The sequence below is a fragment of the Delphinus delphis genome, chromosome 10, assembly GCF_949987515.2.
Source record: "Delphinus delphis chromosome 10, mDelDel1.2, whole genome shotgun sequence".
In the NCBI taxonomy this organism is placed as follows: Eukaryota; Metazoa; Chordata; class Mammalia; order Artiodactyla; family Delphinidae; genus Delphinus; species Delphinus delphis.
In genome coordinates, this window is record NC_082692.2 from 35,563,463 (window position 1) to 35,580,063 (window position 16,601).

The 16,601-nt window shown below is 57.4% G+C and overlaps 1 protein-coding gene across 4 annotated transcripts; it reads left to right on the forward strand.

Annotated features, from left to right (window-relative positions):
• The first annotated feature begins 923 nt into the window (after positions 1–923).
• Positions 924–15,465, forward strand: KCNK17 (potassium two pore domain channel subfamily K member 17). Of its 4 annotated transcripts, XM_060021293.1 has the most exons (9): positions 924–1,196; positions 4,103–4,217; positions 6,784–6,944; positions 7,407–7,581; positions 12,169–12,878; positions 12,961–13,040; positions 13,382–13,514; positions 14,587–14,773; positions 15,372–15,465. In XM_060021293.1, exons 1-5 carry the CDS (start codon positions 924–926, stop codon positions 12,474–12,476), a joined length of 1,032 nt encoding a protein of 343 aa, XP_059877276.1. In that variant the 3' UTR covers positions 12,477–12,878; positions 12,961–13,040; positions 13,382–13,514; positions 14,587–14,773; positions 15,372–15,465. The 4 variants fall into 4 exon arrangements, with proteins under 4 accessions (XP_059877276.1, XP_059877275.1, XP_059877277.1 ...); XM_060021292.1 differs by having other exon boundaries at positions 12,961–13,514; XM_060021295.1 differs by having other exon boundaries at positions 1,101–1,196; positions 3,771–4,217; positions 12,961–13,514.
• Positions 15,466–16,601: the final 1,136 nt, after the last annotated feature.

The following is a 16,601-nucleotide window of genomic DNA, read 5'->3' on the forward strand; positions in this document are numbered from 1 at the left end:
TGGGAATACGCTGTGCAGCCTCGTCTCCCTCCTGCCAGACTGTGACATCTCTGGCCAGGAGGAAAGGAGACATTTACACCAGTCCGTCTCAAGGCCCAACGTCACCAAGGACTGCAAACCTCTCTCAGCAAGACAGACCCATAAGTGGCTGGGGACCTCTGGACAGGACTGAGGCAAGGCTGTGAAGCAGAGGAGGCTCGGATGAGACACCTAGGGAAGGATCTACAGCAGCAAGAGACCCGGGTTACACCCAGGACTTCCTAAGACAGAGGAGAGGCCTGAGAAACTGAGGACCCCCAGGACTCTTCACATACCCTGGACCCTTCCTCCATCCTGGGTGGAGGAGGGAGTGAGGGGGCCTCTTCAGAAGCAGGGAATGGACAAGCCCACTGGTCAAGGCCCCTCTTGCCTCCCAAGTTCATGGGCAGGTGGTGATTGGCTGGAGCCCCTCATCTTCGGGCACATAAAGGGAAGGATGGTGATGGGAGAGACCCAGAGAGGACCCGACAGGCAGCAAGTCCGTGGCAATAGTCCCAGTGCCCCAGGACAATAAACTTCGTTCGCACTTTCTCTTCACCCTGCGTGCGGTCTGCAAGAGTCCCTCCCACTGTTCGCTATAGGACGCTGGGAGGCTCTGGGCCCCTTCTCTCCCAGCGCCCGCGGTCACCCAGCAGCCCTCCCCTTCTCCCAGAGCTAGGCCTGCCTGGGGGTGGGCACTCCACACACATTCGAGGCGGGGCCAGATGCCCACAGCTGGGCCTCTTTTTGTCCCTGGGATTGGATCCCGGTGGGGGTGGGGCAGGGCTGTCCCATTCCCCAGCACGCCTCCTCTGCTGAGAAAACTGGGCACAGGCAGGCGTTGGCTAGAGAACGGACCAGCCCAGTTCCTTCCTAGCCCTTCCTTTCCGCTTCAGTCCTGGTCCATGGCTCCCGGCTCCGGCCTCCCTGCCTTTCCCGCTGAGTGCAGGTGGAGAGCACGGGAGGCGCCCGAGGGCAGGGTCTGGGGCTGCGCGATGCCGAGCACATGGCTCCTGCTGCTTGCCTACCTGACTTACCTGGCACTGGGCACCGGCGTGTTCTGGCTGCTGGAGAGCCCCGCGGCGCACGATTCCAGCGAGAGATTCCAGCGCGACAAGTGGGCGCTGCTGCGGAACTTCACCTGTCTGGATGGCCCGGCGCTGGACTCGCTGATCCGGGTCAGGGGCGAGCGGGGCGGCCCGGGCGCGTGGTGGGGCGTAGGGGGGTGGCTGGCGCAGCGGAGCGCGGGGTGCACAGGCATGCGGCGAGAGGGCACGCACCGGCTCGGGTCAGGGCAAAGCCGGGAGCACTTCTCCAAAAGAAAGTGGAGGGCACAGACGCGGGGACGAACGGAGGCGCGCGTTGCCGAGTAGGGACCCCAGAACTGGGCTGGACCCCGATGGAAAGAGCCCAGCTCCGGCGAGAGCAATGCGCAGCGCGGCGCCATGAGTCCCCGGTTCGGGGCGAGAGGGCGTGACCCTCCCTGTCCAGAGAGTTGCGTGGCGCACACACCCGAATCTGGGGACGAGGACGACAAGGGGCGCGCTAACGGGGTCCAGAGCTGGCTGGCGGGGCCGACCGGGTACGGGCGGCGTAGGGACAGAGCGCGCTGGCCGGCTTGGGAGGTGGCAGGAGGGGTCGACCTGGGACCGCGCGGCGCTGTGTCGATGTCGGACCGCGGGCCAAGGGCGAAAGGGCACCCTTGGCCCCTTCCACCGGAGACCCAGGTGCAAATTTGAGAACTGGGGGCAAGGACGGCAGAGAGCGCTGGGCGGAGGCCTGGAGAGGCTGAAGGGGGCGATGGGTGGGAGGATGCAGAGGTCACGGAGGACAGAGACTGCTGAGGGGGTGGGGAAGACCCATCGGGGCCTGGGGAGGAGGGCAGGCAGGCGAGGGTTCTTCCGGGCAGGGCCTCACAGATGGACGGAGGTCTCCTTCAACTCTGGGCAGGCGACGAGGGACCCGGCGCTGCTTGGATTTGGCGGAAGCATCAGCGTCCTGGACCGTGGCTTGGTCAGTGGGTGCAGACACCTGCGCCCCTAGACCGACATCCCCACCCTGCAGTCCCCGTGCCTCCTCTGGCGAGGAGGGCAAGGCCTGTGTGCCAGAGTCACCAGCCCAGAGCTAGTCCCCAGAAGGTAGCAGGGAAGTGTGTCGGGTGGGAAGGGACCGGAGCAGTGGATTGGAGGTAGAGTCCTGAGCCCTTGAGACTGGGCCGCTGTGGCTGGGCCTGGAGCTGGACAGGGAAAGGACTATCTCTGTTAAGAATCTGATGTGACACCTCCACCCCCTACATCTCAACTTCTACAAATACAGCCCGACTGCCTAGTCCTGGGGGCTGTGTGACACGCCGCTTGAAAGGTGGTGAACTTCAGTTACCAGCAGCCTGGGCCCAAGGAACGTGACAATGATGGCAACGGGAATGATAGTAAATGCTTCTGTGTAGCACTTACTGTGTGTCAGGCACTGTTCCTACTGTACTAACTTGCTTCATCCCCACCTACCTCACAGGTAGGTGCCATTATTATCATCCCCATTTTAGAGATGGATAAGATGAGGCTCAGAGAGGTTAACTACAAAGGCACAGGTTCATAGCCAGTGCACTGGGGTTGCCAACCATGAGTACCGGCTCAGTACAGATCTGTGCATGTGGGTGTTTCCCAAGGATCCCTGGGGGGCTCTCATCTCTTCCTCTCCACGCCCTCCTGCTCCACCCCCACTTCTCCTCCTTCCTCAACCCCCTGTGGATTCAACCATCCCCAAGAATAGGGATGTGGTATCTCCAACCCAGATCAACCCCCTGAGTGCAGACATGTAAGCGCAACTTCCCGCGGCCCTCAAATTCCCACAGGGTCAAGAGCAAGCGGTTCTCCTCCTCCCAGCCCTGTTCCTCCACCTGTTCTAAATCTCTGTCCTTGGCCTCACCTCCACACACCTTCACAGAGTTCTTAGATGCTTCTCTCACTACCCACACCAAATAAGGCCAGAGCCCTGGGCTTCTGAATATCTTCTCTCTGTGCCTCCCGGGCCACTCTGTGCCAGGATGCAGCTCAGGCCCTCTCCATCACTCACCCCTGCAGGACTCTCTCCCCTTCCCATCTGCCAGCATCTTCTATGCTGCCAGTTGCCACAGAGCACATGTACCTGAGCTTGCCTCCCCTTTGCTCGGTGACCTTGGGAGATGCCTGCCACTCCATCCCTGGCATGGCAGAGTCAAGCATGGCCTGGCTGCCAACTACCTTGCAGTCTCCTTATTCTACACCCCAGATGCAGTCCTCCCTCCCAGCCTTTGCTCCTGCGGCCCCATTTACCTAAACGTCCTTCCACCAGGAACAGTCCTATCCGACCCTCAAGGAAGGCCCAACTAAAACATCGCCCCCTCCATGAAGCCTTCTGCCTCTACCGCCATCAGAATGCACACTTTCCCTATCTGTATTCCAACAGCATTATATTTGCAGTAATGATGATGATAGCAACTGCTAACCTTTCCCATGTTCCATGTTCCAGACTGTTCTAAGTCTTTACACCTAATACCTCATTTAACCCTCAACGACTCGATGAAGTGGGTGCGATTAGTACTCCCATTTTACAGAGAAGGGGACTGAGGAGCAGAGAAGTTGGATATCTTACCCGCGATCACGCAGCTGCACTGCCTGTGTGCCTAGAGCTGCATGGGCTGCACTGTATCAAAGTTAGTTAAGTTTTTGGCTCTGTCCTGCTGAAGACTGAGGTCATGTCTCCTTTATCTTCAGCTCCCCTAATACACCACATGTACCAGGGCTTGTTGCAAGAACAGGAGTGAGCAGGGGAGAGAACAAATGGAGTTCTTCCAGCCAGTGAGATATCCTGGGCTGACCTGGGTTCTGGGGTGAAGAGAGGGGAAGGAGCTATCCCCATGGTCCCTGCCCGTGGGGAGCCCCTGGTTGGAGGGAAAGAGCCTCCTAGCCCCAGACAGGCTGGGATCATTGTTACGAGTGTGTGTGTGTGTGTGTGTGTGTGTGTGTTTGTGTGTGTGTGTGTGTGTTTGGGTGCAGGGGCCCCATCGCCCCACAGAGCCTGGTGGTCACTACAGCCTCTCCCCCAGGGCGTCATCCAAGCCTACCAAAATGGGGACATCGTCCTCGACAACACCACCAGCATGGGGCGCTGGGAGTTTGTGGGCTCCTTCTTTTTCTCCGTGTCCACCATCACCACCATCGGTAAGAGCAGGATGGGGCCAGGGAGGAGGGGCTGGGGAGGGCGGCCTCCCCTGGGGACAGGGCACCAGTTACTTTCGGAGAGGTTACTAGGGCCTCCTGGCTCTGAGCGTAAACAGACGCAGCAGCGTGGGCGCCGCCTGGGAGCAGAACCTTGGGCTCACTGAAGATGTGCTGAATCGGCTTCTGCATTGCACCCAGGTCCCCAGGAGGTTTGTGAAATGCTGCTCTGGGGACTTCTGCCTCACACAGCCTTTCAGGCAGCTGAGGGCCCCCCGGGTAGCAATAAAGACGCTGCTGGGCACAGTAAGTGTCCTGGTCTGCTCGGCCAAGCCCGCCCAGCACTCAGCCTGGGTTAGGGGGTGGTGAGGGCAGAGGGGAGATAAGGGAAAGTTGGGGAGGAAGGAGGGACAGAAATCCAAAAAGAGCCTTTTGACCCCCTGTTCGCAGCCTTGGGGAAGGTGGCCCTTCCCACCTCTCCACAGCTCACTAAGGCACCCCCTCACCCCATCACCATCCTCTCCAACGCCTTTCCTCCCTCATACACCTGGACCCCTGGGCTAGACCTCCCTCCCCCATCTCTAGGCCTGTCCTCAGGAGAGCAGAGGTGGAACTTGTCCTGGGTGGGTGCCTGGGGACTGTTGTTTGGGGAAGAAGAGTGGCCTAGATCCCTCCGGCTCTGACACCCAGGAAATAACTCCAGAGGGGCTGCCTCATCACCCTGCCTGGGCACCCTGCCTGGGCGCCCGGCCCGAGCGCCTGCATGACACCAGACTCACCACCAGGTGGCGGGCGGACACCACTGGTGGCTACCACCTCCAGCCAGCTCCACTCCCCAGGAAACTCGCAGTCACTCTCCTCCCCAGAGTGGAGCCAGGCAGACACACCCAGAGGACTCTCCCTGTGGCTTTAAATAATACTTCTCGGAAGCCGATCTCAGGCTGCCCGGGGGCTTGGGCAGTCCTCCACCTTGAAGCAAGCATGCTTGGGAGGCCCCTCGACTCCATGGGCCCTGCGCCCCGGAAGGCTGGGGCAGGATGGTGTCTATTCACCCTTACACCCCCGGGTCTAGTACAAGGCCCGGCACACAGTGGGTGCTCAACAAATGCTGACATAACGAATTCCAAATATACCCACTCTACCACCATTTATTGAGCTCCAGAGCAGGAGGGGATGTTGATGCAGTCACTGTGGGCCACGTCTCCCAGATGTGCGGGGGTCTCTCATCTCTGAACCCCACACCTCCTACACTCTCTGCCCTGGGCCCGTGACCGGCCCACCTAATTCAGAATTTCGCAGCCTCTCTCTTCCCAGCTCTACCATTCCTGATGTGGACTTTGTCCCTGTCTCTTCTCTCCACTCAGTGCCGCCCTAAAGCTGTCTGGGCCGGCTCTGAGCAGGGAGGAGGGCCGGGGAAGGGGTCTCCACCCTACCCCACACGCCTGGTCTGCGTACCAGGCACGTAGGAGCACTTTTATACTCGAGATCTCATTTTGTCCGTATGGTCCAACCTCCAAGGATAAGGCTTCTTCTTCTCACGGATGAGGAAGCTGAGGCAAAGAAGTTGCACAACTTCCTCAGGATCACGTAGCTAGTAAGCCACAGGGTTGGAGTTCAAAACCCAGCTGGGGGCCATCCTTGCCCTTTCCAACAGCACCTACCCTTAGGGTGGGAATTCTAAAAGGCAGGAAAAAAGAGACAGCCATTCAGAGGTGGACAATAGGGAAGTTCATGATTCTGATTCCAACCACACACACACTCACACGGACACACACACACACATGCACACGGAGAAAATGCAGAGAAAGGAGGGGGAGAGGGGAGATGGGAGACCGGGTACATGTGGGACAGTTCACGACAGAAGGAAGGGGTCCTGAGAGGCGCAGCAGCGGGCTGCCTCCTTGGCACCCCTGTTACCCTAGGACCAGCACCCTGGGAGGGCTGTACTTTCCAAGCCCTAGAATGAAACAGGGTCTGACCGGCACACAGATACTTCTGGGCCAGCAGGATGGGCCTGAGCCCTGAAATCACTTATCATCTATAAAACCCATCACCAACTTGCTCTTTTATTCACTCAGCTACCCATCCATTCATTCAACAAAAAGACTGAGTACCTAGTATGGTCCAGATAGTTCTAGGTGCTGGAGATACAGTGATGAGCAAAGCTGGCAAGTCCCTGCTGCCCACGGGGGGCTGATATCCCATTGTGAGGGAACTCGTGAGAAACTAACACCTATCCTGAAGGAAGTGGCTGGAGGCTCTGCAGGCTCCCGCACCCCTCTGCCCACCCAGGGAGGGAGGAAACGAAGCGAGGACAGACGGGATTCTCACACTTCGTGGTGTGTACCCATGCACACAGCACCCCCTAGAGATTCGGTTTTCCAATCCGTCAATCTGGGCATAATCTGCATTGGGAAGGGTGGCTGAGGCTGGACTGAGGGAGCAAGTACAGCGCCCTGCATGGGAAGGGAAGGCCATGGTACATACCAGCTGCCATGTCCGTAGCGGGTCAGGAACGGGGGCCCCTGAAGACGGAAAGGCCTCCTGAAGTGTCTCCCTCTGGCCTCAGGCTATGGCAACCTGAGCCCCCGCACGATGGGCGCCCGCCTCTTCTGCATCTTCTTTGCTCTCGTGGGGATTCCGCTCAACCTCGTGGTGCTCAACCGACTCGGGCATCTCATGCAGCAGGGGGTGCACAGCTGCGCCCACATGCTGGGGGTCACCTGGAAGGTGAGGGGGCTGCAGGAACAGGGGCGAAGGACGGGTCACTTCTAGAATGGGGGGCTGTGGTGGGAATCGGGGCCGTGGATGGCCAGGTTGTCACTACCCGGAGGGAGAGTCTCTGGTAGAAAATGATGGCCGTGGTGGGTAAAAGGGTTCACTGGTGGGAACAAGGGATCCTTCTGGGAATCGGGGTTACTGGTTGGAGTGTGGTGGGGTTGGGGTCACTGCCCAGAACGGGGGTCTTCAGTGATAAAGGGACATCAGTGGGGAGGGGACCTGGAGCTAGCCAAGGCCTTGTCCAGGAGCCTGGAGAACTCACAGCAGGGGCAGAGGCCCCAAAGGCGGCCCCCTTCCTACGAGGGTAGCGCTCACCCTGCCGTCGGCTCGGTGCGCCCCCAGGCTGTCTGCCCCCGGCCCCGTGCACTGAGCAGAGGCCTCATGGGGGCTGGGCGCTATGTGCACCCTCAGGACCCGGCCAAGGCCCGGTGGCTGGTGGGCTCCAGCGCCCTCCTGTCCGGCCTCCTGCTTTTCCTGCTGCTGCCCCCGCTTCTCTTCTCCCACGTGGAGGGCTGGAGCTACGTGGAGGGCTTCTACTTCTCCTTCATCACCCTCAGCACCGTGGGCTTCGGCGACTACGTGATTGGTGAGAACCCCCGGCGGGAGGCGGGAGGGGCGCCCTCCACACATCAGCCCATCATCCGTGTCCCTGGGCACCTGCTGCGTGCCAGGCCCTGTAAGGGTTTGGGGCCCAAAGTCCAGAGGACACGGGCTTTGGCAGGTTCAGCTTGCCTTTGTGGTGTGATAGGGCTAAGGTCACCCAGCTAAAAAGTGACAAGCGGAGTTTGAACCCTGCGCCTCATGCTGTAAGCCACACTTCTGGCCATCCTGGAAAGCCTGAAAATTCCCCAGGCTCACCTCTTATTCTTAAAGCTCATCAGATAAAGGGGGGCCCTGAGTTCTCTCCCCTGTCCATCGTTGTCCCAGGGTCTCTCCTCCCCACTTCACCCCGCCCCACAAAATGCCCCTGGGTTCAGGGCCACGAAGCCCACATCACAGCCCAGGGGGTCTGGCAGGAGAGTCTGGGAGAATCAGAAAATCCCAGCCTCCCCTAACCCCCAAGCAATTGGTCTCCAAACTTGGTCAGTAAGAAAGGGCTGTGTGGCCCATAGGGTCCAAGGTGGGGTTTAATCAGCGGTCGTCACCCATCGTGGTCAAGTCAAGGGCCCCCGGAAGCGACTGTCCTTGTATTAAAAAGCTGTGGCAGTTGCCCAGCAGGTGGCAACAGAGGGACATTCTGCGGGGCGCAGGGGTGGCTGGACCCCCAGCCCCATCCCCCTTTACTCCCCCCGCAAAAGGGTCACCAAGTGAGCAGCGGCCATGGCCTCAAGGGGCTGTGTGCCCTAAAGTGAGTTGGAGGCGCTGCCCTTCTGCTCTCCTGCAGAAGCAATATGAACCCAGCCTGGAATATTGAAATGAGGTCCCACCAAAGTAACAAACAGCTAGAGCCCATTAAGCAGCCAAGAGCGATGACTGTCCCCACATTTACTGAGGAGAAGGACGAAGCTCACAGAGGCCAAGACGTTTGCCTGAGATTTTGCACAGCTAGTGGGGTATGACTTCTGACCTGACTCCAAAACTCTTAGCCCTTTCCAGACGGCCTCACATATCCCCTGTCTGGGCCTCAGTGTTCCTGTCTATAAAATGAGGGGCCGGTCTAGGTGATGGCTAAGACTCTGTGCAAAGTCCCCTTCCCTAAACCTCTCCTTCCCCAGGAAGCAAGGTCTGGTGTCAGGGGCGTCATGCTGCCCCTTCCTGATATCCTCTGTCTTGGAAGGGAGGCCGTTGCTCTGGAAGAGAAGCTTTGGGACAGTTTCCTCCAAGTGCGTCATGCTATCACTCCTACCCTCAGAGAGGAGAGATGTATCTGAGGAGAGCTGAGCCCACCGTTCCCACATCTGCCCACCTCAGAGCTCAGAGAATGAGTTTTGGGTATGCCCTCTCCTCTCTGTTCCCACTGCCGTTTCCCTAGTCTAGGCAGGGCTGTTGCACATGGCTGGTTGTACAGGTTGGGCACTGCACAACCCTAACGGGTTGCCATTCACACAGAGCATGATGAGCATGGCACCCATGGACTGGTACAGCCTCTGTTCTTGTCCTCCCTTGGCTCTCATGACCTTTAAAATGACAAGTGCTATCATGTCACCTGCCCAGCTCCTCTGAAAACCTTCAGTGCTTTCCTGCAACAGCTGGCCCCCTCCACTGACTGCCCCCCACCTTACCCCAGGGCTCAAAGGATGAAACTCAGGATGTGTCCCCAGTGATAGTCCTAAACCCACAAGTCCTTGTTCTCTGAGGGTGCCCATGCAAGGAGGGGGGAGGAGAAGAGGGAATGGGACCCCCAACTGCAATCTCTTTGTGCCCATGGATTACTAGGGCTTCTAAAGTTTGGTCCTAGATGGGAATAGCTGACAGCAGGCTCCCCTAGAAGCTTACCTGGAGGATCCTGTATGGGGTTACTGAGGACACACTCTGTGAGTATGTCCAGAGGCCCCACAGCCCCCTGAGGGAAGGCAGGGCAGGGGGAGGAGGGGGCAGGCCTCTCTAGACATGGGCAACCTGGAAATGTGAAGCAAGGCCTCTGCCACCACCGGGGGGGTGGGGGGATGGGGCGGCAGAGACATCCACACAGCTGCAGCAGTGAGGAGGGCCTGGCAGGGCAGGGAAGCTGGTGTATTAGGCGCAGGGCCCCCAGAGTCCCCTTCAACCAAAAGCTCTGACTGAGAAGGCCTGGTATGAACCTACGAGGGCCCTTTAAGTCCAGAGGGACTGCCGGGCAGCCCACTCCCACCGAGTGGCAACAGGCAGAACTGTCCCCTTCACCACATCTCCAGAGACGTGCTACTCACACTTTGCCCTCTGCACCCATCTCAGTGTCTCGTGACAAGTGACCACACGTACCCTCACTTGCCCTCTGTAGATCACACAGCCCTGGGTTGAGGCTGTTATGGCCGGGCTGGTCAGAAGAGTATTTCATGGTCGCCCACGTCCAGCGTAGAAGCGGAGAGCTCAGAGTGGAGAGGGAAGCAGGGCCCGGTCACATAGAGGGCCTCACAGGCCGAGTCACGGATTTTGGACTCTGTCCTGAGACTAGAGGAAGGCACTTATGGTTTTCAGGTGACATGATAATACTTGTCATTTTTAAAGGTCATAAGAGTCAAGGGGGGACAAGGACAGAAGCTGGAACAGTCCATGGGTGCCATGCTCATCATGCTCTGTGTGAATGGCAACCATTTAGGGTTGTGCAGTGCCCAACCTGTACAACCAGCCCCCGACTGCCTCATCTACAGACCCAGAGAGGGGAAGGAAGTTGATTAAGGTCATAGAGCAGGCAAGCCAAGGACAGGTCTAGGATAGACTCCCAAGCCAGGGATCCTCATACACATATGTTCCAAGATCTTCCATAGCTCAGCGGGGACAACCCACCCTCACTTCTTCCCCATGTCTCTCAGCCTTCCTCGTCCTCCAGGGATAGGACGAAACCCCTTTCTCGGATGGGAGTGCTGAGGTCCACCACCTGGACTCTGGGTGTCCACTGTCCTGTGTCAGCAGCCACAGGGTGTGTTGTCTTCCCAGTCGCTCCTCTTGGCCCCAGTGCCGTGGCCGGGACAGCCCCCAGGTCCCAGCCGCCTGCTTCTCCCTAGCTCACAGCCTCCGCTTCCCCCAAATACATTTGCAATTCCGTTGAGCGCCTTGCCAGCTGCCAGGTCTCCTGCCACTTATGATTTCGGCTAAAAAAACAATGAAATAAGAGGGGAGAAGAACACCTCCTTCCCTCCGTTGCCAGAAGCAAGTCGAGCTGACGGGCAGAGAGCTGGCTCATGGCTGATCTCATTTGGGACCGCCAGCGGAACGGTGGCCCTGTAACCCAATCAGCCTAATCCAATCCCAGCTTCCGCCAGGCAGTGACGTCGGGCCCGGGGCTGTGGGCTCATCCCCGAGCTGGGGCCCAGGAGAGGGGCTCGGGCTGGGGAAGACAGGGAAAAGAGGTTGTGTTGGGGCCAGCAGGACAGGGTAGGGGGTGGACAGAGGGGTGGGCGGTACAGAGAGTGGAGACAGAAGACGATGTCAAAGAAATAAGAGGCCAGATCTCTGCCCTTTGAACAATCCTGATCTGATAAGATAGACCCTCCAGCGCAGAGGGAAGAGCTAAGTGATGGAGTAGGCTCTTGACACAGCTTATCTAAGCCTCCATCCGTCCCCTCCCTCACTCATTCCTTATCCAGTCCTGACTGTGCTGGGGCACAGTGTGGGGATCCAAAGGCGAGGAAAGCAACCACCTGACTATAGGTCTTACATGCCAGGCACCATCCTGAGCACTTTATGACGTGAACCCATATAATGGTCGCGACAGTCCTAGAAGGTGGACGCTCTTGTTGTCTCCATTTTATAGATGAGGAAGCTGAGGCCCAGAGAGGGTAAGTAACATACAGACTGCGGGAGACAGGGGCCCAGTCTAGTCTCTGGGGAGTAAAGTCTGAGCTGAGATCTGAAGGGTGAGGAAATGAAGAGCGTTCTGAGCTGAGAGGACAGCAAGTACAAAGGCCCAGGGGCATGAAAGAGGATGGATGGAGAAATGGGGGAAAGACCAGAGTGACTAGAGCACAGCACTCAAGGGGGAGAGGCAGGCAAAGCGGGGCGGGAGAAGCAGCTGGAGGGCATTGGGATGAGGATGTAGGATGAGAATGTTCTTCCTAAAGCTCCTGGAAAGCTCCCTTCCTTCAGACATGAGAAAACCAAACACAAAAACAGGCCAACCACAGAGCAGGCAATAGAATCTCTTGGAGGGTTTGTCAAAACACAGATTGCTGGGCCCACCCCCAGAGCTTGTGATTCAGTAGGTCTGGAGTGGAATCCAGTCATTCACATTTTTCACAAACTCTCAGGGGATGCTGATGCTACTGGTCCAGGGACCCCACTTTGAGGACCACTGGGACAGAGCACAGAGTCCTTCAGAAAGACAAAGAAGAATTTTAGCTTCTAAACCCTAGGAGTTAATCCAGGGAGGCTTCCTAGAATCCAAGGGAGGTGACCACAAGACCAGCAATCTCAACCCGGTCTGGATTTCCCCCATTCTACTCAGACACATCAAGCCATGTATGTCTGTTTCTGTTTTGGGAGCATGGCCCTGACTTTCCCAGGTCTCTGTCCTCTGACCTTGCTTCTCCCCCAGGGATGAACCCCTCCCGGAATTACCCTCTGTGGTACAAGAACACAGTGTCTCTGTGGATCCTCTTTGGGATGGCGTGGCTGGCCTTGATCATCAAACTGATCCTCTCCCTGCTGGAGGCTCCACGAGGATCGTATCCCTGCTACTGCCACAGCTCTAAGGGGAACTTCAAGCCCCGAAGCTGGAGCCAGAGCCTGGATGGAGAGGCAGAGCCCCACTCCCCGCAGCCAGGCTGCTCTCTGGAGGGACCTGTAATCATGAATTGCCCAGAACCCTCTGTTCAAGTCTCACACTGTGGAAAGGACAGCTAGCTATATTCTCTTTGTTCCACCTTCTTCTTCAGCAGCAAGATCCCTGATTTTAAGCTTGGCACAAGACCACCCAGACTAAAGTCTACATTTTTTGGTCTTCCCTTAAAGCTAGGCGCAGCTATATGATTAAATGTTGCCCAACAGGCTACACAGAGAAGTATTCTGTGTGACTTATTATGGATGTGACTTCCAGTGTGTGGGGGATGCTCCTCTTTACCACGTCCTTCTTCTAGCTGGCTGCAATGCTGATACAGTGGCTGGAGCTCTGGCAGCTATGTTGCACCATGAGGTAGAGGCCATGTTTGAGATTGGCGACACAATAAGACAGAAAGAGCCTGGATTCCTGATGTTTGCAGAGCCACCATAACAAACCTGGACTGAATACCACCAGACTTCATTTATGTAAGAGAGAAATAAATGTTGATCTTATTTAAAACGCTATTAATTGGGTTTTTCTGTCACTCATAACCAAATCTAATTCCAGTTCCAGATGATACACGCACCAGAGACAAAGGCAGCTTCTGAGACTGGAGTATACATAAAGAGAAATCACTCCCTCCCCAGGTGAGTTTGCCCAGGACTGGTGGAGGGAACGGATTGAGGGCCACACTGCAGGCCCCCACAACCCCAGAGACCTTCCAGGTAAACTCACTAAAGATTTGCTGATAACTCTCAAGGTTGATACAGCCAGCAGGCAGCTGGTCCCAGTTTGGCTGCTAAATTCTTGCTCTATCACTCACTCATACCACAGAAAAGCCCAGGACAGGCCAGTGGGCTCCTCCTGCCTCAGCATGCTCCATTGCATTTGAAGGCTCCAACCACAGTTTGCAAAGCCAGGTAGGATTTGCAGAGGTCACTTCTGTTTGCAGAGCATCTCTCCCTAAGCATTTCTGTCTCTCACTCAGGGTTGCCACTGAAGCAGCACACAGCTGTGTGGTCCCCACCTCACCCGGGAACCCAAGCCCAGCCAGGAGCCCCCGGCAGCACCAACCAGCACCTACAGATCACCTGGGGCAGTTGGGTTCTTGGCCTCAGTAGGTATCTGCAACTCTGCTCCCCTCTACCATCCTATAGGTAGCATCACAGGGACCTGGGGGGTGGGGCTCCATGTGGCCCCTCCCTGTGATGAACCCCTCAGCCTCAGGGCCCTCCTGGAACTGGGTCTGGGGCAGCCTCCTGGCTAAGGAAGAAGGAAGGGCTGTTACACCAACCAGCTTGTGCCAACTGGCCTGGGCCAAAGTGGACCAAGGCCAGACCCAGGAGCAAACACCAGCGAGTAAACAGCAGGGTCCGTGCCCACTTCTTAAGGTCCACAGGCTGGGCAGAGGAAAGTGGAGGTGAGGAAGAGGTTGCTGGAGGTCTGGAAGTAGCATCCCTTGTGTTGATACTTAGCACACTCCAGAAGGAGGACCTAGCAATTCAAAACTGGGAGAGAGGCAGAGACTGGAGTGCTGGGTTGGCCTCTGTGGCCCCAACTCTGTCTTGCCTTGAACCCCTTTCTCCTCACGCCTAGCCTCTCTAGACAGAGTCCCTCTCTTCCCAGCAAGCCCTTCACCGGTGCACACTCCTGCCTCTGCTCAGAATGCCCGCCCCAGAGGGAACTTACAACCTGTGGTGCTGGGGGTGGAGCAGAATAAGGCTTCTTGATTGGCCAGTTCCTTACAGACGTCTGCTCCACAGCCAATGAGAAGAGTCGCTGGAACTCTAAGTACAGATCCGGAAGTGGGGAGGGGACACAGGTGAAAAGTGAGGGGTTGTAGAGCGGCGGGAGAAATAGAGTAACGAAGTCGGGATCTGGGAAAGACACGAGAACAGAAAAGCCGACCTTAGGACAGAAATCATAGAGCAGACGGGCGGCGAGGTCTTTCCCACGTGGAGCGATGATGCCGCAATAGGGTCAGCCAGAGAGCTGTGCACAGTGTGCGGGTAAGGAACCAAGTCATTCATTCGCTCACACAGCCTGGGCCACCAAGTCCTGGAGGAGGAAGGAAAGGGGCCCCTCAGAGCAGTATACGGTGGTTGTAAAGGGCGTGAGTTTAGAGCCAGCCTGCCTGGCTCACCCACCAGCCCTGTGATCCTGGACAAACCACTTAAAGTTTCTTTGCATCAGTTTTCTCCTCTGAAAAATGGAGATAAGAGCAGAGCTGATCTCCCGGGATTAAACGAGTGACTGTGCAAAGTACCAGAAGAATGTGCGTCAGCCCAGAGGAAGAATGATGTGCATGTCAGCTGCTGGCGGTCCACGGCAGGCCCAGTGGCCGGGGCAGGAGGCGGACACTGTGCAGGCCGGCAGCCAGGTGACAGGCAGCGCCTCTGATGACCCCTCTCGGGGCTGGGGGCTGGCCAGGCAGGCTGGAGCCCTGCCCTTGGGCGCTCCCAGGCTGATGCCATGGTGCTGCTGGCCGGGATGAGGGGCCTGGACCCACATGAGTCACAGGGGAACCTCCTAGCAGAGGCCAGGAAGTGTGTGCTGAGTGTGCAAGTGCAGGGCCAGGGGACCACGATGCGGAGGGACGGGCAGACCCCTCACACCAGCCAGCTGCTGCCTCTGCCTCCCCTCCTGGATGGGCTGCCCAGCTCTGTGGCTCCAGCACAGCCGGGACAAGATCAGACCCAATGTCAAGCAGCGGTTCCCTTTGAAACAGTGGCATCTTTTACGATCATCGTGGTCGTCATCATTGTCATTTCCTAACATTTATTCTGTGCTTAGTAAGCATCAGATGCTATTCCAAGCTCTTGGTCGTTTTCTTCTCCCATCAACTCTGTGAGAAAGGAGCTATTTATTTAACGCTGTTTTAACGTGGGGAAAATGAGATTTTCAATGGATGTTAAGACCAGGGGTAGCCACGGATCCCTGTGGGTGGGTAATCTTTTTTTTTTTTTTGCGGTATGCAGGCCCCTCACTGCTGTGGCCTCCCCCACCGCGGAGCACAGTCTCGGGATGCGCAGGCCCAGCGGCCACGTCTCACGGGCCCAGCCGCTCCACGGCACGCAGGATCCCCCTGGACTGGGGCACGAACCCGCGCCCCCCACATCGGCAGGCGGACTCTCAACCACTGCGCCACCAGGGAAGCCCTGGGTAACCTTAACTGTTGCTGCCAGTCCTCTGGGATGTAATGAGGGCCTAGCCTGCGGGGCAGGGAGACTTCCTTTAAGCCCATTGAGTTCGTAACCAGCCTCTCTGCTTTCTACACCTCATTTTCCTCATCTGTAGAAGAGGCTGGCTTCAGGGAGTCTGAGCCTTACTACTTCTACACCCTCGGCTTTCGTCTGGATTTTCTAATTAACCACATTTCAGGGAGGGCAGTTCCTCCTGGCCCAACCCGACTCCTGGGGCTGTCTTAAGAGTTTGGATCCAAGAGATCTCTCTCCTCTCTCTCTCTCTCTTTCAAACACACACACACACGCACACGCACACACACACAAGTTCACCAGGCCCTTGCCCCTACCCTCATGGCCCATCCGATGCTGAAGGCCTGGCTTGGGGAGGGATGTCCATTCATTTTAGGAGCCAGGACAGAGAAGGATGGACTCAGAGGGAGCTGGAGGAAGCCTCAGTCTGGGGCAAGAGCTATGCTGAGACTCCCTCATTCCTAATTCCCCTCGGACCTTACCACACCAGGTTCCACCCCAGGCTCCAGGCCTGGAGAGCACTGAGCTGAAGTCGGCCCCACAGACTGCCCCTCCCACCCTCCCCAAACCCCCCACACTGCTGGCCCCAAGACCTCCCAGCCCACAGATCCACCCACCCACCACAGGGCTGGTCCTGGGCCTCCCGCCCCAGTTCCTCCCACCCCCCATGTACATACGGTGCTGGTCCCTGGGCCTCTGACCTCACCGACCCTCCTCCCTCCCCCCAATACACAGTGCAGGACTCCCTTATCTCCTGTCTCTCCTTTGCCCTTTGCTCTGAGAAACTCATCTCACTTAAAATTGTTCTTCGGAGCCAAGGAGACAGCCACCCTTCCCTCCCCCGAGGCCTTCTCAGCTCATCCCTAGGGTCTTTGCCCAAGATTACCAGCCCCGACTGCCACTCCAATCAAAAAATCTCTCCCAAGCCTTCCGGGACCCCTTGTAGCTCACAGCCTGCAGGCAGGAAGAGCAGCTGGAGCTGGACATGGCTCT

Excerpts from the sequence above, each read along its gene's own strand:
- KCNK17 (XM_060021292.1), top strand. The coding sequence starts at position 924 with ATGGCTCCCGGCTCCGGCCTCCCTGCCTTTCCCGCTGAGTGCAGGTGG. Across the intron at positions 4,218-6,783 it reads GTCCACCATCACCACCATCG|GCTATGGCAACCTGAGCCCC; the intron begins GTAAGAGCAGGA and ends CTCTGGCCTCAG. Across the intron at positions 7,582-12,168 it reads CTTCGGCGACTACGTGATTG|GGATGAACCCCTCCCGGAAT; the intron begins GTGAGAACCCCC and ends CTTCTCCCCCAG.